General features: G+C 41.0%; 2 protein-coding genes across 5 annotated transcripts in view; one reads left to right on the forward strand and one right to left on the reverse strand.

The window, feature by feature from the left end:
- LOC110506476 (myotubularin-related protein 13) overlaps positions 1 to 15,532 on the reverse strand; it is a 150,985-nt gene extending 135,453 nt beyond the window's left edge. For all 4 annotated transcript variants that reach the window (XM_090222256.1, XM_090222255.1, XM_090222254.1 and 1 more), the window contains exon 1: positions 15,313 to 15,532. In XM_090222256.1, the coding sequence (XP_090078382.1) occupies positions 15,313 to 15,367 (55 nt within the window). In that variant the 5' untranslated portion in view covers positions 15,368 to 15,532. The remainder of the gene's footprint in view (positions 1 to 15,312) is intronic.
- Positions 15,533 to 19,027: 3,495 nt separating this feature from the next.
- Positions 19,028 to 21,645, forward strand: LOC110506494 (pro-adrenomedullin). The gene is made up of 4 exons (XM_021586141.3): positions 19,028 to 19,164; positions 19,741 to 19,856; positions 19,992 to 20,117; positions 20,338 to 21,645. Exons 2-4 carry the CDS (start codon positions 19,753 to 19,755, stop codon positions 20,639 to 20,641), a joined length of 534 nt encoding a protein of 177 aa, XP_021441816.1. The 5' UTR covers positions 19,028 to 19,164; positions 19,741 to 19,752; the 3' UTR covers positions 20,642 to 21,645.
- Positions 21,646 to 22,827: the final 1,182 nt, after the last annotated feature.

Genomic DNA, 22,827 nt, shown 5'->3' on the forward strand with positions numbered 1-22,827 from the left:
CTGGGTCTGAGATAACAGTGCATGCATTCCAACACCCTCACTCACACAGGCTGGGGGGGCATTCACCCATCTACACGAGAGGCAGGTAACTTTCAGGAGGCAGGAATCACTAAGCAAATCGATCACACTCAGAAAATACTTACAATGCTCCCTTACCATATAAATGCTACATTGCCACCCATACTATGATTTGCTTGTAATTTTCTGCATGAGAGCAATGTCAGAAGCTATATTAAAATCTCTCTTTACTTTTTGCATGATACAGCCTGGTCCGGAGATTCATTCAAAACAGTCCAGGTAACAGCCTGTCTGTGACACTAACCAAGCTCATGATTTTCCCCAAGTGGATTACAGTATCTGATCCTGACTATTTATCATAAATGGCATCTGTGATATCAAATTATCCAAGTCGATAAGAAATGAAGATGCAGGACCAGCCTCATATTTCTCTGAGGGTCTACCAGAGAAGAGAAATGAAAATCAGACCATTTAGCCACATTTTGAGACCCTTTAAAATTGGCTGCGTGAGTTGCATTTTTAATTGTTCGCACTAGTTTGAGCTGCACATCTACCTGGTCACCTCAATCAAAACATCCTATTTTTTGAAAGGATAAAACCATGCATTTGTTAAAACGGTAAAGTGCATTATACTCATGATTCCTGTAATAAAAGTGTCTGCCCTGCCACTGTGCTTGCCTGTTTCACTGAGGCCAGTAATGAGCGAGCCTCTCACGCTCTCCTCTCTCATGCGTCCCTCGTGATTGTATAGCATTTCAAAATGTGACTCGTTTCAGGAAACTAGGCGTATGTTGCGAGACACTACTTCACAGGAGAGCCATTTTAACTTAAACTAAAAAGTTTTTTTTATCAAAATGCGTTTTTTTGGCAGAAATGCCTTCTGGAACATGTGAACTTTCATGTGCCTTAATAAGGCATGCGTGGCATCTGTAAATATGAATAAAATAGTTAAATTACCAGCCTAGTTGGTTCAGCCACGGAAGAAGACAGGAACATTCCTGCTGCAATGATTTGATTAAATAATGGGTGGGCTGGACATGCCAGAAGATGAGTTCAGATTGGTCTGCCATGTAGCACACATCTGTCTATAACATGAGCTGGTCAGTATGCGTAGGTAATCCTTTCTAACGCAGATTGTTTTAAAGATATCACGTAGTAGAACTGCAAAAAGTGTTGCTCTCCACTTTCTGGAGGACTGAGTTTTGAAATCAGTTGAATGCCCGGTGGTATTAAGAGTACGATAGCAGATGGAGACAATTCTGACGTTTGATTGAAAAAAATGCAGAGGGAGTCTAAAGAGAACACAAAAGGCTGTTGATAAAACACCCATCTCCGGATTACATCTTCAAACTAAGGGCAACCATGGCATCTGTGACAGAGAGGGAGAAGCATCCATCCATGTATACCGGTAAGATAATGTAGCTTGCTAGACTTTCAGATATTACATGTTTCAAAATTGTCAGAAAGTTGTTTTCCTTTCAAGTTAAAGCGTACTTTAGCCAGCCGGCTAACGTTACGTGTAAGATCTGTGTAGTACTATAAAGCTCTACTTTTATGCTAGTCTCTACTTTTATCCAATGTAAAAAAAAAAGATTAAAAAAAAAACACTATTTCCAATTTTGCTACATAAGACTGAATCGAGCCGGTGTGTCACAAACGTAATTGCGGGGGGAAAAAAATAGTAAGTAGTTGTCCATACTAAAAAGAGGGTCTCTACTAGAGGTCGACCGATTATGATTTTTCAACGCCGATACTTATTATTGGAGGACCAAAAAAAAGCCAATACCGATTAAATCGGTCGATTGAAAAAAAAAGATTTGTAATAATGACAGTTACAACAATACTGAATGAACACTTCTTTTAACTTAATATAATACATCAATAAAATCAATTTAGCCACAAATAAATAATGAAACATGTTCAATTTGGTTTAAATAATGCAAAAAAAGTGTTGGAGAAGTAAAAGTGCAATATGTGCCATATAAAATAGCTAACGTTTGAGTTCCTTGCTCAGAACATGAGAACATATGAAAGTTGGTGGTTCCTTTTAACATGAGACTTCAATATTCCAAGGTAAGAGGTTTTAGGTTGTAGTAAATATAGTGTTTATAGGACTATTTCTCTCTATACCATTTGTATTTCATATACCTTTGACTATTGGATGTTCTTATAGGCACTATAGTATTGCCAGTGTAACAGTATAGCTTCCGTCCCTCTCCTCGCCCCTACCACACTCGAAGCAGTGTTACCCATCGCTCCACAAAAGCCAGAGCAAGGGGAATAACTACTCCAAGTCTCAGAGCGAGTGACGTTTGAAACGCTATTAGCGCACACCCAGCTAACTAGCTAGCCATTTCACAATGGTTACACCAGCCATTAGACTGATAGGCTTGAAGTCATAAACAGCGCTGTGCTTGCGAAGAGCTGCTGGCAAAACGCATGAAAGTGCTATTTGAATGAATGCTTACGAGCCTGCTGCTGCTCAGTCAGACTGCTCTATCAAATCAGACTTAATTATAACATAATAACAGACAGAAATACGAGCCTTTGGTCATTAATATGGTCGAATCCGGAAACTATCATTTCGAAAACAAAACGTTTATTATTTCAGTGAAATACGGAACCGTTCCGTATTTTATCTAATGGGTGGCATCCCTAAGTCTAAATATTCTTGTTACATTGCACAACCTTCAATGTTATGTCATTATTACATAAAATTCTGGCAAATTAGTTCGCAATGAGCCAGGTGGCCCAAACTGTTGCATATACCCTGACTCTGCGTGCAATGAACGCAAGAGAAATGACAATTTCACCTGGTTAATATTGCCTGCTAACCTGAATTTCTTTTAGCTAAATATTCAGGTTTAAAAATATATACTTCTGTGTATTGATTTTAAGAAAGGCATTGGTGTTTATGGTTAGGTAATCGTCCAACGATTGTGCTTTTTTCGCAAATGCGCTCTTGTAAAATCCTCCCCCCGCGTTGCATCGATTATATGCAACGCAGCACACGCTAGATAAATGAGTAATATCATCAACCATGTGTAGTTATAACTAGTGCTTATGATTGTTTTTTATAAGATAAGTTTAATGCTAGCTAGCAACTTACCTTGGCTTCTACTACATTCGAGTAACAGGCAGGCTCCTTGTGGAGTGCAATGAGGGGCAGGTGGTTTGAGCGTTGGACTAGTTAACTGTATGGTTGCAAGATTGGATCCCCCGAGCTGACAAGGTGAAAATCTGTCGTTCTGCCCCTGAACAAGGGAGTTAACCCACTGTTCCTAGGCCATCATTGAAAATAAGAATGTGTTCTTAACTGACTTGCATAGTTAAATAAAAGGTATACAAAAAATAAAAAATAAAATAAATAAAAATCGGCGCCCAAAAATACAGATTTCCGATTGTTAGGAAAACTTTAAAATCGGCCCTAATTAATCAGCCATTCCGATTAATCGGTTGACCTCGAGTCTCTACGCTTTCTGTAGGCGAATTATCATTATTGAGCTCAAAGCACACAGCTTTACAATCAAGATATCTGATATGGTTTTGAAATACGGCGCACACGAAATTGCGCATCGGCCATCGCAAGTGCACTAGGCCTCGTTTTTTTTTTTGTACATTACATTTACTGTTAGATTAATACATGGCTACTAGCAGTACGTTTTATATTTAGAGTTAGCTAATGTGTTTGAGTTTCCACTTACAGTACAACAGCCAAAGCCAAGTCTGGAGAACCCATTCCGAGTCATCCTACAATAGACGCTGATAAAGACAGTCCACCCCACATAGACCTCTCGCATGCATGCATCCCTAAAGGTGCACAGCTAATATGAAAACACAACAACATGATAGAACCATCAGGCATCGGCATATGGAAGCAGTTTGTTCAGGCTCGCAATGAATGAGAGGGTTTTTTTTTCTTGCAGGTTTGAGTGACAATACGTAAACCATTTCCTGTGTCCACAACCTTAATACAAAGGTGCAAGGTCTATCATAAAGCCAATATGGGCCAGTAATGCCTCAGAAAACACATCCCTGTAGCTCTAATCTGAGGTGATCATGGAGGCAGGCAGCAGGGCAAATTCCTCCGTTTCACTTTGCAAATTACGTTTTTTGGCGCACAGTAAGCCAGAGAGCATTTACGACAGCTCCGACGCCAATAACCAGAAACAGTATCCCTCAGTAAGGAGAAAGACACACTGCTTACTCAAGTCTGCAACCAAGCACACTTTTTTTTTAATTCCAGCTCAATGCAGCAATATAAATCCAAGGTTCATGGATCAAATGAGACATTAGTCCCCAGGGAAACAAAGCACTAGTACAACCTCTGGAGGTACAGTTTAGGTTATGTCAAACTTTATGTACCTGGGATGTGCATCTTCCACTTTCAAGATGATTCGATACATATCTAGATACATGGGCTGTGATACAATACAGGAACGATTATAGTTTGAAACGAGTCGGTGCTATTCGGTTTGACACATTCATTTTCCATTGTAAATAAAAGAGCCTGGCCTCCCGGAGCTGGATCTGTCTAAGCTAACTTCTGTGTGTGTGTGTGTGTGTGTGTGTGTGTGTGTGTGTGTGTGTGTGTGTGTGTGTGTGTGTGTGTGTGTGTGTGTGTGTGTGTGTGTGTGTGTGTGTGTGTGTAAAGGATGTACAGTGCATTCGGACACCTTGACTTTTTCCACATTTTGTTAGTTACATTACAGCATTATTCTAAAATGTATTAAAACCTGTTAAGGATATGGCAGACATACGCCCCCTTTGGAGAGATTGGGTACCCCTAGTAAACTGGAAAAAAAATCTGTCAAAAATTGCTAATATATGCAAATATATATATATATGCAAAAATTATTATTGGATAGAAAACACTCTAAAGATTCTAAAACCGTTGGAATTATGTCTGTAAGTATAGCAGAACTCACAGGGCAGGCATTCTTCCAAACTAGTTTTTGTGGCCATGAAAGTTGGAGCAACTTTGACGTCATGGCCCCCACCCTTCCCAACCAGTTATGATTCTGGGGACACTTTCTATCTCTTCCGCTAGATGTCCTCTTTCATTAGAGCTTTGAATCGTTCAAATCCCGCGAGAATTGACCCTATGGGAGTGAAATTAGTGCGTGCCACGAGAGAATAGGCTGTGCGTATGGGCGCGAATTGGTCCCAGCCATTCCTTTGTTTCCAGCACTCAAGAGAAGGGCAGACGATGGCCGATTGAATTGAAGTTTGTTTTGCGTGTCTAAAACATCATAAAGCTTGCTTCTGCACTTAGTTTGACCTGTTTAGTCGACATATGTGTAATTTTGAAGTTTTGATGCGCAACTTTTCCGGACCAGAGGACGTTTTGGGTGCATTTCAGCTGATGTTATTAGCAGTAGCTAATACAAAGACGCAAGACTTGAAACCAAACGATGTATTGGGTAAGTATGAAGCCTTCCAGAACATTCTGAACGAAGACCATCGAAGGTAAGGGAATATTTATGCTTAAATCTGTGTTTCTGTTGACTCCAACATTACGTGGAAATGTAGCTTGGAACTGAGCGCTGTCTCAGCATATGGAATAGTGTGCGATTTCTGTAACGTTAAAAATAAATCTAACACAGCGGTTGCATAAAGAAGCAGTGTATCTTTCTAACTATATGTAGAACATGTATATTTAGTCAAAGTTTATGATGTCTATTTACGTTATCTTGCCGCGCTACATAGATTTCCTGCGGGCATTTTTGAGTAATTTCTGAAGGTGAACTCACTGTAAATGGACATTTATGGATATAAATGGCATATTATTGAAAAAAAAAATATGTACTGTGTAATATGTCATATTACTGTCATCTGATGAAGATTTTCAAAAGGTTAGTGAGCGATTTATTTTTTAATCCTGCGTTTGTTGATTGCATGTTTTGGCTATTGAAATGAGCTGTGTCTGGTGGTGGTTTTACATATATATGTGCTATGTTTTCGCCGTAAAACATTTTAGAAATCTGACTTGCTGGCTAGATGAACAAGGTGTTTATCTTTCATTTGAGCTATTGGACTTGTTAATGTGTGGAGGTTAAATATTTTTAAGAATATTTTTGCGTTCCATGCGCCACCGTTTCAGCTGAACGTGGGAGGGTTGATCCCCAATTGGGAACCAGTATCGTAGACAGGTTAAACAAAATGAAAATTCCTCATCTACAAACACCACCGCATAATGACAAAGTGAAAACAGGTTTTTATAAATGTTTGCGCATTTATAAAAATAAAAAACAGAAATACCTTGACATACAATACCAGTCAAAAGTTTGGACACAGCTACTCACTTTATGTGTACTATTTTCTACATTGTAGAATAATAGAAGACATCAACACTATGAAATAAAATTAAAAAGTTAAACAAATCAACATATTTTATATTTGAGATTCTTCAAAGTAGCCACCCTTTGCATTGATGCCAGCTTTGCACACTCTTGGTATTCTCTCAAACAGCTTCATGAGGTAGTCACCTGGAATTAATTTCAATTAACAGGTGTGCCTTGTTAAAAGTTAATTTGTCAGGCCTCCCGGGTGGCGCAGTGGTCTAATCGTTCCTGTGCCACCTGAGACTCTGGGTTCGAGCCCCGGCTGGGAGGCCCATGGGGCCGCGCACAAATGGCCTAGCGTCGTCCCGGTTAGGGAGGGTTTGGCCGGCAGGGATATCTTTGTCTCATCGCTCACTAGCAACTCCTGTGGCGGGCCGGGCGCAGTGCACGCTGACCAGGTCGCCAGGTGTACGGTGTTTCCTCCGACGCATTTGTGCGGCTGGCTTCCAGGTCGGATGTGCATTGTGTCAAGAAGCAGTGCGGCAAGGTTGGGTTGAGTTGAGTTTCAGAGGACGCATGGCTATCGACCTTCGCCTCGCCCGAGTCCGTACGGGAGTTGCAGCGATGAGACAAGACTAACTACTACCAATTGGATACCATGAAATTGGGGAGAAAAAAGGGGTAAAAAAACGACTGTTGCAAAAGCATTCCAGGTGAAGCTGGTTGAGAGAATACCAAGAAGCTGTAATCAAGGCAAAGGGTGGCTACTTTGAAGAAAATCAAATATATTTGATTCCATGTGTGAGTGGAATGAGTGGTACTGGAAGTATTCAGACCTTTTACTTTTGAAATTGAGCTCAGGTGCATTGATGTTTTTCCATTGATCAAACTTGAGATGTTTCTTCAACTTGATTGGAGTCCACCTTTGGTAAATTCAATTGATTGGATATCATTTGGAATGATACCAAGAAGCTGTAATCAAGGCAAAGGGTGGCTACTTTGAAGAAAATCAAATATATTTGATTCCATGTGTGAGTGGAATGAGTGGTACTGGAAGTATTCAGACCTTTTACTTTTGAAATTGAGCTCAGGTGCATTGATGCTGTTTCCATTGATCAAACTTGAGATGTTTCTTCAACTTGATTGGAGTCCACCTTTGGTAAATTCAATTGATTGGATATCATTTGGAAAGGCACATATAAAAGGTCCACAGTTGACAGTGCATATCAGAGCAAAAACTAAGCCATGAGGTTGAAGGAATTGTCCGTAGAGTCTCGAGACAGGATTGTGTAGAGGCACAGATCTGGGGAAGGGTACCAAAAATATTGCACCATTGAAGGTCCCCAAGAGCACAGTGGCCTCCATCCTTCTTACATGGAAGTTTGGTAGCACAAAGGCCCTTAGGATAGTGGGCGCCCTGCCAAACTGAGCAATCGGGGGAGAAGCGCCTTGGTCAGTGAGATAACAAAGAACCCGATGGTCACTCTGACAGAGCTCCATAGTTCTTCTGAAAGGTTCTCCATCTCCAGAGGGACAACCATCTCTGCAACACTCCACCAATCAGGCCTTTATGGTCGAGTAGCCAGACGGAAGCCACTCCTCAGTAAAAGGCATGACAGCCCGCTTGGAGTTTGCCAAAAGGCACCTAAAGGACTCTCAGACCATGAGATACAAGATTATCTGGTCTGATGAATAACTCTTTGGCCTGAATGCCAAGTGTCACGTCTGGAGGTAACCTGGCACCATCCCTACAGTGAAGCATGGTGGTGGCAGAAACTTGCTGTGGGGATGTTTTTCAGCAGCAGGTACTGGGAGACTAGTCAGGATAAGATGAATGGAGCAAAGTACAGAGAGATCCTTGATGAAAACCTGCTCCCGAAGGTTTACCTTCCAACTGGACAACGACCCTAAGAACACAGCAAAGACAAGGCAGGATTTTTTTTTAACCTTTATTTATTTTCAATGACGGCCTAGGAACAGTTGGTTAACTGCCTTGTTCAGGGGCAGAACAGCAGATTATTACCTTGTCAGCTCAGGGATTCAATCTTGCAACCTTCCGGTTACTCATCCAACGCTCTAACCGAATGAGTTGGGACAAATCTCAGAATGTCATTGAGTGGCCCAGCCAGAGCTCAGACTTGAACCCGATCGAACATCACCAGAGAGACCTGAAAATAGCTGTGCATCGACGCTCCCCATCCAACCTGACAGAGCTTGAAAGGATTTGCAGAGAAGAATTGAAGAAACTCCCCAAATACAGGTGCGCCAAGCATACAGTGTCATAGGTGTAACCACTGTCAAAAGGTGCTTCATCAAAAGTACTGAGTAAAGTACTGAGTAAAGGGTCTGAAAACATGTGTGTGTGTGTGTATATATATATATATATATATATGTATATGTGTGTAACACACAAAGTTGAGAATGACACAAATATTAATTTTCAAAGTCTGCTGCCTCAGTTTGTATGATGACAATTTCAATATACTCCAGAATGTTATGAAGAGTGATCAGATGAATTGCAATTAATTGCAAATTCCCTCTTTGCCATGCAAATGCCATGCTAATGAACTGCAAATGCAAATGAACTGAATCCCCCAAAAAACATTTCCACTGCATTTCAGCCCTGCCACAAAAGGACCAGCTGACATCATGTCAGTGATTCACTCGTTAACACAGGTGTGAGTGTTGACGAGGACAAGGCTGGAGATCACTCAGTCATGCTGATTGAGTTCGAATAACAGACTGGAAGCTTCAAAAGGAGGGTGGTGCTTGGAATCATTGTTCTTCCTCAGTCAGGATGTGGCCTAGAAGTTAATTGACAGCATGCCAGGGCGGATTGCAGAGGTCTTGAAAAAGAAGGGTCAACACTACAAATATTGACTCTTTACATCAACTTCATGTAATTGTCAATAGAAGCATTTGACACTTGAAATGCTTGTAATTATACTTCAGTATTCCATAGTAACATCTGACAAAAATATCTTAAGACACTGAAGCAGCAAACTTTGTGGAAATTCTCAAAACTTTTGGCCACGACTGTGTGTGTGTGATATTTATATATATATATATATATATATATATATATATATATATATATATATAAACCTGTTTATGCTTTGTCATTACTAGGTATTTTGTGTAGATTGATGGGGGGGGGGGGCAATTTAATCCATTTAATCCATAAGGCTGTATGTAATACAACAAAATGTCGAAAAAGTGAAAGGGTCTGAATCATTTCTGAATGCACTGTATATGTCTATGGTGTCTGTAGGCACCTGAGCTGAGCCATAAGGGATACTGGATATATACCACCACCCTTTCATTTCAGGGGAGAAATGTTTGCTTTTTGATCTGAAAACCACCGTCACCAACTAATTAATTGGTTATTTTTGCAGATTAATTATTACAGAGAATCAGACAAATTATGCTACCCTCTGCCTATGGGCTACTAAGCTTATTCAAGCCTTTCTCAAAATACAACACTGGCCCTTCAAGACAACAAAAAAAAGCTCTTTGCCTGACTCGCTTTTCAAATACAGTGCCTTGTGAAAGTATTCGGCCCCCTTGAACCTTCCCACACACGCCCAATTTTTCAGTTTTTGATTTGTTAAAAAGTTTGAAATATCCAATAAATGTCGTTCCACTTCATGATTGTGTCCCACTTGTTGTTGATTCTTCACAAAAAAATACAGTTTTATATCTTTATGTTTGAAGCCTGAAATGTGGCAAAAGGTCGCAAAGTTCAAGGGGGCCGAATACTTTCGCAAGGCACTGTATGTCTAGAAATGTACACGTTTGTGCTCTTGTAAGAAGCAATTACTCACCTATTGCTGACTACGTAGTATCTATAACTGTGCTAATAACTCACTAACTAGCAAAGGTTATGAAGAAAATGTGCACACGGGGCTAGACGCAGCTCTTGCTTTGATCTCAAAACAAGCTCAATTACTCACGACCACAGATGTAAACAGTCCAGTTCAAAGCAAATGGCACAGATCCATATATAGCAATGGCCTATTTGCATATTGGCCTACTGCAGCTCTGATTGGTTATGCCGCACTGGTCTGTGTAGAGTTTGGGCTGAGTCGTGCACAATAGAATCTACTCCGATGCCTTCAACAACATTTTTTGCATAGTTTTTTTGGTATGTTGCGTTGATTCGATCACAATTGCCAAAGTAAAGGGAAACGTTGACAGTGTTAACTAACAGGGAAAACTCTAGAATGTTGAGTGAAGTTCAAGCTTGTGCTTCTCTCCTTGGGCTGATATTTATTCTGCACTCTGCGCTGGCAGTCCCAGTGAGCTGCGCTGCAGTAGCCCGTCCACAGTTTAGAGGGAACATTGGTCATAGCCAATGAATATATAGAACAAGTTTGGATTTCACCTCACCCCAGTCTCATAATCTAATGTTTTAGACCGTTTGGGAGTTGACAGACTCGGAGTGAGCTTCTCGGGACGTCTTTGTCCTATCGCGCTCTAGCGACTCCTGTGGCGGGCCGGGCGCATGCACGCTGACACAGTCGCTAGTTGTACAGCGTTTCCTTCAACACATCAGTGCGGCTGGCTTCCGGGTTAGGCGAGCAGTGTGTCAAGAAGCAGTGTGTCAAGAAGCAGTGCGGCTTGGCAGGGTGGTATAGCTCTCGACCTTCACCTGTCCCGAGTGAGTAAGGGACTTGCAGCGATGGGACAAGACTAACTACCAATTGGAGATCACAAAAAAAAGTTATGAGAAAAGGGGGTGAAAAAGTACTAAAAAAAACCTCAAAATAATGATATCTAAATGTAAGCTCTGATCAGCATATAGCCTACCTATAACCAGATGAGAGTTGTGTCTCCCGGGGTAGCTTAGCCTACTTTATTCTGGTAAAACATCCTCTTCAACATTGCATTTGATAACCTAGCAAATTACATTGGTTGTCACTCAACTAGTAAAGCTTAATATTGCGCAAGTCATTTACAAACATTTGAATGCTGAAGGTGAGAAAGTCAGGCATAAAATGATGAATGATCATATAGCCAATCGAAGGAAAGAGAAAGAAATATAAGTTGTGTTTCTTTAAAACAGATAAAACGCAAGATAGTTAAGTAGTGTCCGTTGTAAAAATAATTAATAAGTTTAGACTATAGCCTAAAACCCATGCATCCGACCAGGGGGTGGGGGTATATTCTGACAGGAATTCTCAGCTCTTTCTGGCCTACATTCCCCTCTGGCGTTATGTATAAAATATTGAAATAGGTAATAGGAAATAGGAATAGGCAAATTACTCAGAATGTCACTTGTGTGCTGCCCTGCTGTGCTCTACCAGACTGTTCAATACTGTGGGGCGACAGTCAAATAGGCTTAACCGTCGTCTATCACATCACGATGAAGTCCCCCTCAACGCTTTGCTGTCATTCACAGTCAATAGACGATGCTATTGTAATATCGTCCAACCTTAGTGGAGATCTTTCATAAAATATCACTGCCTACTTCTATTCAAGTGACCACAGTTTTTGGGCGCCGATTTCCGATTATTATTATTTTAACCTTTTATTTAACTAGGCAAGTCAGTTAATTAAGAACACATTCTTATTTCCAATGACGGCCTAGGAACTGTGGGTTAACTGCCTGTTCAGGGGCAGAACGACAGATTTTCACCTTGTCAGCTCAGGGGATCCAATTTTGCAACCGCACAGTTAACTAGTCCAACGCTCTAACCATTGCACTCCACGAGTAGCCTGCCTGTTACGCAAATGCAGTAGAAGCTAAGGTAAATTGCTAGCTAGCATTAAACTTATCTTATAAAAAAACAAGCAATCGTAATCACTAGTTATAACTACTGATCCAGTTTAGCAGGCAATATTAACCAGGTGAAAATGTGCCATTTCTCTTGCGTTCATTGCACGCAGAGTCAGGGTATATGCAACAGTTTGGGCTGCCTGTCTCATTGCGAACTAATTTGCCCGAATTTTACCCGAATGTTACGTAATTATGACATACATTGAAGGTTGTGCAATGTAACAACAATATTTAGACTTAGGGATGCCACCCGTTAGATAAAATACCGAACGGTTCCGTATTTCACTGAAATAATAAACGTTTTGTTTTCGAAATGATAGTTTCCGGATTCGATCATATTAATGACCAAAGGCTCGTATTTCTGTGTGTTATTATGTTATAATTAAGTCTGATTTGATAGAGCAGTCTGACTGAGCAGCAGCAGGCCGGTAATCATTCATTCAAACAGCACTTTTCTGCGTTTTGCCAGCAGCTCTTCGCAAGCACAGCGCTGTTTATGACTTCAAGCCTATCAGCCTAATGGCTGGTGTAACCAATGTGAAATGCTAGCTAGTTAGCTGGGTGTGCGCTAATACTGTTTCAAACGTCACTCGCTTTTAGATTTTGAGTAGTTATTCCCCTTGCACTGCAAGGGCCGTGGCTTTTGTGGAGCGATGGGTAACGATGCTTCGAGTGTGGCTGTTGTCGATGTGTTCCTGGTTCGAGCCCAGGTAGGGGCGAGGGGGGGACGGAAGCTATACTTTTACACTGGCAATACTATAGTGCCTGTAAGAACATCCAATAGTCAAAGGTATATGAAATACAAATGGTATAGAGAGAAATAGTCCTATAAATACTATATTAACTACAACCTAAAACCTCTTACCTTGGAATATTGAAGTCTCATGTTAAAAGGAACCACCAACTTTCATATGTTCTCATGTTCTGAGCATTATTTAAACCAAATATTTATTTGAGGCTAAATTGATTTTATTGATGTTTTATATTAATTTAAAATAAGTGTTAATTCAGTATTGTTGTAATTGTCATTATTACAAAATATATATATATATATATATATATATATATATATAATTATTTTTTTATTATTATTATTATTATTATTATTATTAGTTTTTTTTAAATCTGCCGATTAAATCGGTATCGTTTTTTTGGTCCTCCAATAATCGGTATCGGTGTTGAAAAATCATAATCGGTCGGACTCTAACAACAACCTGAATGTAGTGGGTTAATGTTAGCTAGGTAAGTGCTTTTATTAAGGTCTCCAATGAATGTTACGGATCTGAAGAGTGTGTGCTTTTCTAGGTTGAAAATCCATTAAATGAAGCCTGGACAATATGTGGATTGTCCTGTTGGCTTTGTGTCTTTTCTGACCAATGAGTCTTTTCCCAATCTTCCTACAAGGAGGGAGACTCCCATTAGTAAAATATCACTGAAGTAGAAATAGCCTAAACTAGCTTATGCCATGGACTGGCTGGGCTGCTCTCTCAACAGATGACAACTAGTATCAACATGATTTTTTAGGAGTAACTGATTTTGGAACAGGAACCACAATGAAGTAGGGAAGTGATCATGACTTCGGTGTGGAACCCTGGTTGGACGAGCAAGGTGAAGAAAAAGCAGCTGCTGTCTGTCTACTCAGCGCACCGTCTATGATCATGCTTCACAAAAGAAGGGCAAAGCAATTAAGTGAAATGCATCCTCAGAGAGACATGTTCTTGTTTGTTTTATTTTTGCGAGAGTGTATCAACTCTAAAAATAATTTCAGGTTTCCTAGTAGAGAATGCAACTCCAGTTCATACAGAGGGAACTGCTGATTCCCTACCCCCCCCCCCCCCCCCCCCCCCCCCTGGATGTACATAATCCCACACCTCAGTAACACATGAGAAGAGGATGGGAAAATAAACCTCACTATGTATGGACAGAGATACTTTTATTCTCTGTCCCTACTAGAGGCGTATTCAACCACCCGTGGCTGCAACAGACACTTCCTCTTATCAGGGAGGTCCATCACTCTCGCAGTCCATTCATCACTATCCATCCCAGTCAGAACAGGGGTTTTTGTGAGGATGGCGGTCTGAATCCATCTAGGCTCCGGCGATGCCAGGAACATTTTGTTCCTACGGCACTGCTTGTCAGTTGAGTGACATTGGGGTCACTATTTACCTATTCATGTGGCTGCCTCTAGTGAGCAGATTCAGCTGGACTGGGTGGTTGTCTCCCTCTCACACATGAGCCTGGAAAGATGTCACTGCACTCGGGATGTGTCTTTACTCCCTTACGGGTGGTCTATACATTCCTTCATCATTCTTCAAATGCAGGCCATACTTTGGGATCAGTATAAACATCCTCTTTCTTGTTTGCTCTTCTTCAGTAGGTTCCTCTCTTTCAACCAAGCCCAATCAAAAGGAATGTTCCAACTGTAGGCAAAGTAATTTTATTACAAAAGTACAGTATAAAAATGGTTATAGCTGTATAATAGTGGATGGAATATTTCAAAACTAGCCATGTAGGAGAACTGTAGAACATATTGGGTTGGAATTATAGCAGACCAGAGCGTGGGTCTGGTTTGGGAACCTCAGTTCGGGGCCCCACTTTTGAGCCCTCCCCCCAAAAATACAGCAATACCAAGTAATAGACCTCCCCTATCCCCAACCCATCTTGTAGGAACGTTGGATAAAACAATTTTGGGATAAGACAGGAAGTTAGGATTTCTATTCGCATTCTGCCGGTGTCAAACAAAAGGAGATATCCTTCAAGTTGCAAATTACATGATACTAAATAAATCACAGCAGCTCCTGACTAATGCAAACCTTACAGCAGAATGCATTCTCCAAAATCATGACACCAAAACTGCTCCCGGTGCAAACCACGCACGTCACGAACTACAATTCCAAAGGCTGGATTTGTCACATCAACAGGATGTTACAGTTCGACTCAATGAAACTCCAGTTTGTGGTTTAAATATCTACAACACACAGTCGTCGTCGTCCCCCCCCCCTTGCATATATTTAAAACCCGTCGTATGTGCATCAGAAATTCTACATCTACCGATAGTTCAACAATGAAACGCTGCAGACTGCTTCAAATCTCAGATATCAATGGCTAGCTACCTAGTTAGTCTATGCTAACCAGCTAGCATTATAAACACTGACGGCCTGGATAATCCCAAGCATTTATTTGAAGCTCAATTTAGCATTCGTGTTCCAAGCGTTACATTCAAAAACTCACCGGTTTTGTCCTGATCTAATCCCACGACAATCAAATAATCAGCCAATCTCGCCATGTTTGCTGCTTTTTCCGAAATCTACCAACACAATTCAGCATTTTTCTTTCTTCAAAAGCACAGCCATGTTTGACAGAAGGAGTGATATTGCGCCTGCGTCTAGGAGTAGCGACATGCATGGGCGTGGGCGCTTGGTTTCCAAATAGAAACTGTGTGGCTGCAAACGGGGTCACACCCTGCCACACCGCTAGTTGGCCCGCACGGAAAACCATCTGATGACCACTAGAATCCCTTTAGCATGCACATTCAAAAAGTGACCTACCAATTATTGAGAAAAAAAGACTACAAAATAAAATAAATAAAAATAAGTTACCCAAATATTTTTAAGCCCATTCGAGAGTAGAGAGACAAAATAGAGGTGTAACTAGGCTAGATGTGAAAAAATAGTAGTCTCATTTTCTTTGCAAGAATGTGGGTTATAATATAATAAGCTAAATTAGTATTGCAGATTGTGGCGTCCAGTGTTTCTTAAAAATATATTGAATTAATTGTATGGGATATTTAGTATGCTAGAAGCACTAAGCAGAGAGTGCTGGTGGAAAAATCAGTGTCAATAGCATGATTATTATTTTCCATAATCACAATGCTCCGTCAAACTTAAACATCCCCTCCCTTCCTCCCCCCCCCCCCCCCCCCCCCCCCTCTCTCTCTCTCTCTCTCTCTCTCTCTCTCTCTCTCTCTCTCCCAGGCACACGCGCACGCACACCTTTTAATGTCTATGGCGCACACACACAAACACACACACCGGGGGGTGTTTGGGTCACTCACACACGACTTGGGGGCAAGGTCAGGCAAAATATGAAAAAAGAGCGCACAACTCCACTCACTTCTGGAATGCTGTGGACAGTGAGTGACCTTTCCTGCCAATAAATAGGGGAGGGAGACGCTGCGGGGTGGAAAACACCGGTGCGCGGGAATTCTTCTCTTGCGCTGTTTTTGCCAACATCTCAACGACTTGGACTGAACATATTCCACAACGTCATGGTCCCTAGCACAATAGGGAAATTTGAGAGAGAATCTCTTCATTAACAAGTAGCCTATTGTTAAGTTAATTTTGATGATTCCTCTCTGCCAACTATTATGCTTATGCTATCAGCTGCTTCTCTCCTGTAAGGTGTTATCATATCTGTCATGATAGGGTCTTCACTTCAACACCAGACATGTAGCCTGGTTATATTTTACACAATAGCATAATATTTCTGAATAGAAAGTATTTTACAATAATACAGTATGTCTGCCGCTCAGTCTGCAGTTGAAATAATAAATCAGGACTTTTGTCATCTACTCTACAGAATTAGAGAATGGTATTTGAGTTGTTGAATTTTTTGTTGTTGTTGAAATTGTTCCAATGGGTTCAAGGGAGCAGAATGAAAGAATGAATGACTATACAGGTGAAAACCCCACGAAGCTTCCAGGTCTATCAAATCACCATGACAACTTTGTGGAACATTTCCATAACATATTGGTATGTGTTCATCTATTCCTGTATATACCTTAGAAGACATAGCTTCCTAGCATACGTTCTTTCCCACCTTACCTGTTACATTAACATTCCACAGCTGTGACTGAACAAATATCAGTCATGTCTTTGACACTTGTCTTACAAGAAGCTAACAAATGATTGCTCCATATAAGGAGCCACTGTACAATGATACTGTCATGGTTGCGCAATCTTCTTCTCTCCATATTAGGAGATTTAAATGACTTGAGTACTTGGGGATTACTTGTATGGTGGAGGTAATTATCATTGCAAAATGGTTACAAAATGTTTGCTGGTTTACAACACGTGTTTCACATTTATGTATTTACAGTAACACAAGGGACACCAGGTAAGCAAGGAAGCCGTAAGAATTACGAATAGAATGCTGCGTAGGAGAGATTTAGGTGACTTTCTGACTGAATTACTGCACGGGGTATAGATACAGCTATGTTCTATTCAGCACATACAAGGTTCTTTATCAGTTGTTTGAGATACATTCTGAGCACTGAGAAAGCATTTCACATGGTGCTCCCAAAATACGTATGCATTTGCTATTAAAGACATTACACAGCTAAAGCCACAAATTGTGATTATCTGACCACATCAAGGCTTACATGTTTTTCAGAGTGTTCTTGAGACTTAAGACCAAGTCTTGGGGACCACACAAGCAAATTTTAATGCACTGTTCCCTGTTCCCAGTCCCAGACATACCCTCACCAGACACCAGCTTTGGGTCAGCTGTGTGGTCGATTGGAATGAAAAACTAAAATTGTTGCACCCTGTGCTAATCCTGATGGCGTCTTGTGCATATATCTGTCCCCAGGGGGCTGTAATCAACATCTGCCTTAAGACCCTCGCTGACATTGTTTTGACCCCGCTGCATATCTTGCTTTGTTTCACTGCCCGTACTTTGAAATATGTCTCACCATTCTTCGGAATGGTTTAATTTAGCTAAGCACATATGAAAAGTAATGTACTTTTATTATGGTCAAAGAGCTAAAGGGGTTCAGTGCAATCATTGTACTTTGGTTTGAGATGAAGTCATATAATCAGTGATTGTGAGGAGCAGATATCAGTAACACGGGGGTCTGAGTCACGGAGGCAGACAGACTTGCTGGCTCTTGTGACTCAACCTATTATCCCATTTAATTTCTGGATCTCAGTTGGGATGTGTTGAGCATGAAGAAGTCATTTTAATTGTTTTTAAAATACCATGTTAGTTGGAGATTATGTAAAGCCAACAGATATAATCTTAGGAAAAAGAACCCTCTTGATTTATTTGATATAATTACTAAATTCCTCTAAACATTTGTCCAAAAAATGTGAAAATAAATCACACATTTTGCAGTCAAATATTTGCCCTAATGTTTAAACAAACGCAGACATGGAGAATGTAGTGGTTATAATTTGACACACTTACTATTAATGAATAACTGCTTCGTGTTCTTGTGTTATCTCATGTCAAACCTACTAACCAACTTTACCTCAAGCTGACTAAACTTTTAATCAGATATTGCCTTGAGAGGGCATTGTGTCAACATTGATTAAATTGTATATGACAAAAAATGTGCCGGAATGCAGGTGGACAAAAGTTAATAACCCCTTGACCTCAAAGTTCACTTATGTCCAAAATGTCAGAGGACAAAATTATTTTGTTTAGAATGTTCTCTGCCTCCTCCCCAAATACCAAAGGAATGAGTACTTACAACCTTCTCTGTTTGGAGTGTGAATCATTATTTCTTAATGTGTTTGTGAAGACATAACAAACAAATGTTTAAAAAAATATATATATATCTGTATATAACAATAAAAATAAATATATATATATATATGTAATCTTTATGAATACATTTGATAAAAAGAAGGTAGGTAAAAATGTGAATTTTACATCACAAATAAAGATTCTGTCAATGAAAAGCAGAGATAACAACAACAACATTCCTTAACAAGTATTACAGTAAATCACTCTCATGTGACCCAAATATTTATTGAATTACTTCTGGTTTATTTAAACTTTATTATTCTCCTGGGTTTGCTATGTTGTTGTATTATCCCACTGATAAAGTAGGCTTCCAGCAGTGCTGGGCTGTGTGAGGTGGAGTGGGGGGACTGGGATGAGAGTCTGTGTGTGTCAGTCAGTGAGCCCCTCCCACCTCCACTATAAAGGCTCATCGTCTGGTGTGTACAGACTATTAGCACAGTGTCACAGCTGCCTTTCAGCACCAACAGCAACTTCAAGAAGCCTTTGGAATACTCTCTCCACATTGACTCTACTATAACTTCTTTATCACCCAAGTGAATTATTGAAGGATTTCAGGTATGTACTTTCAATTGAAGCAAATATTGACTGTTGCTCTGTTTGCTATAGATGGCTTTATCAGGAGCTCAAGTGCGTTAGACAAGGACAGGTTATCAATCTTATTATATAAGGAGTGCTGGTCTTCTTGTGCATGACTCTGGGGGGTTGTGGACGTCGGGCAGAAATACCAAATAAGTCTTATCTCTCTCTATCTAACCTTAAGTTTACCGGTTCTTTTTGGGCTATGGATTTAATTGACTGAATGGGATTGACTTTGCTCAGGGGAGCTTAAAGCTCACTCTAGTTGAGGAAACTCAGTCTTCTATAGACTGTGTCCTGCTTTTCACTGGTCAGGGCCTGCAACTGGGTTGTACGTTTACTTAAGGGAACAAAATGTGACCTTAGTGTGACATTTTAAATAAATGAATGATAAGTGCAAATAACTTGGCTTTTGGACTCTTGTGTAAGCAACAGCAAGAGGTTGGTGGGGTGGGGTGGGGGGGGGGGGGGCTCACTTGGAATGATAGGAGGTAACTAAGTAAGTTATCGTTAATAAGTAAATAACTAACACGTTTTTTTCCACTTTCCCCACAGGTGCCAGTCAAAATGAAACTGATCCTGCAGTCTTTCCTCTACGGCTGTTTGCTGGCCACCATTGCACAGAGCGTGGCTGGATTCAAACTTGAAATTAGCCCAGAGCTCAAAAAGAGGTGAGCTAATTGATGAACTATTTGTCAAGATTAGTCTGCTACAATGCATGGTGACCATGATATCAACACTTACTGTTGTGTACTTTGTGGACTTCTTTGAACAGTTTTTAATGAGTTGGATTTCTTCTTTCCCAGGTTGAGCATATGGATGCAGAGCAGATCGAGACAAGATCTAAACAGTTTTTCTGCAGAGAGGATAGCAGAGTCTGTACAGTTTGTCAGCCCAGAAGACGTCAGGAACAACCTGATTCCTCATTCCAGGTAAAAGCCCATACCATACATTTACATAACTCAATGTGCATGGTGCTATTTCGTTATCCTTGTGAAATCAAGATTTCAAATGGAATTAAGAGATTAATCACCATTGTCAAACAAGGGTCATTAAAGTAAGCAAGCTGCGGAGGGGATCTCTGAGCCAAGTTGTGTCCGCTCAGGAATGCTGCGCATTAATTAATGGTCCTCTCCCTCATCTCTCTTCCAGCACTGACATCAGCGTCCGAACCAAGAGGTCCAAAATTTCAGTGAACCAGGCCTGGAGACCGGGCTGCTCTCTGGGCACCTGCACTGTGCACGACCTGGCCCACCGCATCCACCAGCTCAATAACAAACTAAAGATTGGTAGTGCACCCATCGACAAGATCAGCCCACAAGGCTACGGCCGGAGGCGTCGTTCCCTCCCTGAGCGCAGGGCCACACTGAGGCTGGAGGGGGGCAGGCTGAGGCCTGTGTGGGGCAATGCAAACTCACATGTTCACAAGCTGGAGGAGCTGCTCAGACGGACATGAGCTGGACTTGTACGGGGGAGGAACAGGGGAGGAGAGCAGCAGCCGAGGCTTAGTGTCTCTGCCCTGTTCTAAAATTCTCCAAATGCCTCAGACTTTTGCCAAAAGTTCTCCAGTGCATTTTTTCCAGACGCGAGTACTGAGCGATAGCTGCAGCGGCTCTGGAAGCTGGACTCAGCAGAGGCATTGGCGATGCAGAGCGCCAAAACAACAGCTGGTCTTCAGGCACTGGATGGCACCGTGAAGAGAGAGAAGGAGAGATGCTGAGGATGGTGCTATCTCTGCCCAGCTGTGGGAGAGGAGCAAGGTCAATACAGAGGTACAGACTCAGAGAAGAGTCCACTGCGTAAATACTGGGACTCTATAAACCTGTTATGCAGATCCTGAACTTTGAGTTTTACCCTGTGGATTTACAGGAGCCAATTTCACCAAACCCTCTATACTCATCTGCACTTTTCAGTCCCAGCCTTCTCAGTCAGACATCTACGTGGACCTAAAATACATCCAAAGACATCTGGTCCATGCCAAACAGGAAGATAAGACATAAGGAGATGGATTTATAATACAGAGCTATGAAGCTGAAGTTTTTGGACACTGTACGAGGGAAATGCCTTAGAGATTGTATGAAATATCTGTGCCAGTCCACAATGGATTGAACTATACTTGAATATGTTTTGTATAAACACGTGCAATCTATGTATGTATATTTTATTTGCCAATTTGTATATAAGATATTTCAGATATCATAATTTAAATATTATATAGATTAGATTAGATTCAACTACTTATGGAGATAGAACTATTTTTGTACAGGAAGAAAATATAAGGGCATTGTAACTATTTGTTGTTTCCACTATTGTTTGCATCATGGATGTTATATGTTTCAAACTGTGGTAATAGGAGAAATGGTTTTTATAGCTATGGTATAATATATTTGTAAATGTGGTCTATTTTATTTGTGTCGAAGCAATTAACATTGTCATACAATAAACATTTTGCATATAAAAGTTGACTCTGTCCAGACTTTTTATTTTCCACAGGAAATTACTGTTGTAAATTGAAAGTGGCATTCTATTGTCTGGCCAGTTCCAGTGAAACACGCAACACCTGGTCTGGGTTAAGTGATTTCAGGGTCTCATTAAATCCACCCCCCTTCCACTCTCCCTGTGACCCCCTAGAGGGCAGACGGGAGTGCCAGGCGCATTCCTGCATAGTACAGTGCATATTTGCTGGCTCGCTCCACACCGCAGCGTGGCCCTTGAGCCATTATGGGAGGCTGAGAGACCCAGCTCCATCTGCACACAATGGTAGATGGTCTGGACATCAGGATGCAGCGCTATGAGGGGGACGGGGGACGGGGACGGGGGGCTGTGTAACATTCCTGAGAGGCACGCAGAGAGCATCGTAAAAACAGCCCTGGCGAAGCGCGTTCATGAGCTGTGAGGACAGACAGACAGACAGACAGACAGACAGACAGACAGACAGACAGACAGACAGACAGACAGACAGACAGACAGACAGACAGACAGACAGACAGACAGACAGGCAGACAGACAGACAGACAGACCACATCTGACTGGACAGGACAGAGAGGCTGCTGACTTCTCCCTCCATCCTCAGGGAATGTGAAACTTAGAGTATCTAATTGTTGTACATGTACTTCTCAGAAACTGAAAATTCCATTCATTCATATAAGATACCAACATCACTATCTTGCCAAGAGGTTGACGCATTGTCATGTTCATTGTCATGAGTTGTTTGCATGGAGTAGCCTAGGCTACAGCAAATCCAAGCTCCTTGGTTCACAGTCTATTATGATCAATAGGTAGGGAACATAAAGCTAAGGGCTTGATCATTTAACCTAGGCTCCAGGTTCCTCTGCCTGCATCTGGTATGGATTATTAATGTGGCTTTGACACGACTTTCCATGCTAGAACACTCCTAACCACAAAAGTTTGTCATTGCTATTAATCAACCACAGGAAGGTTACATTCACTCCATGATGTTTGAAATATCAAGGCCTGTAAAATATATGTCTGTTTATTAAATGTGCCCATTAATTATCAAGCAATTATTAATGCCAGTTAACAAAATTATATTTGTTCGCATTAAACTTTACTCTTCCACAGGCAAATTCAAAACTAAACTTTGAATAACATTTAAGGGTTTCCAACAACTGTCTGTGGTAT

Source organism: Oncorhynchus mykiss, chromosome 26 (genome assembly GCF_057628025.1).
Source record: "Oncorhynchus mykiss isolate SJ-2025 chromosome 26, ASM5762802v1, whole genome shotgun sequence".
In the NCBI taxonomy this organism is placed as follows: domain Eukaryota; kingdom Metazoa; phylum Chordata; class Actinopteri; order Salmoniformes; family Salmonidae; genus Oncorhynchus; species Oncorhynchus mykiss.

What these genes read in the sequence shown, in the direction of transcription:
- LOC110506494 (XM_021586141.3), top strand. Translation starts at nt 19,753, where the DNA reads ATGAAACTGATCCTGCAGTCTTTCCTCTACGGCTGTTTGCTGGCCACC. An exon ending in AGCCCAGAGCTCAAAAAGAG is followed by an intron (nt 19,857 to 19,991) that starts GTGAGCTAATTG and finishes CTTCTTTCCCAG; the next exon opens with GTTGAGCATATGGATGCAGA. An exon ending in AACCTGATTCCTCATTCCAG is followed by an intron (nt 20,118 to 20,337) that starts GTAAAAGCCCAT and finishes TCTCTCTTCCAG; the next exon opens with CACTGACATCAGCGTCCGAA.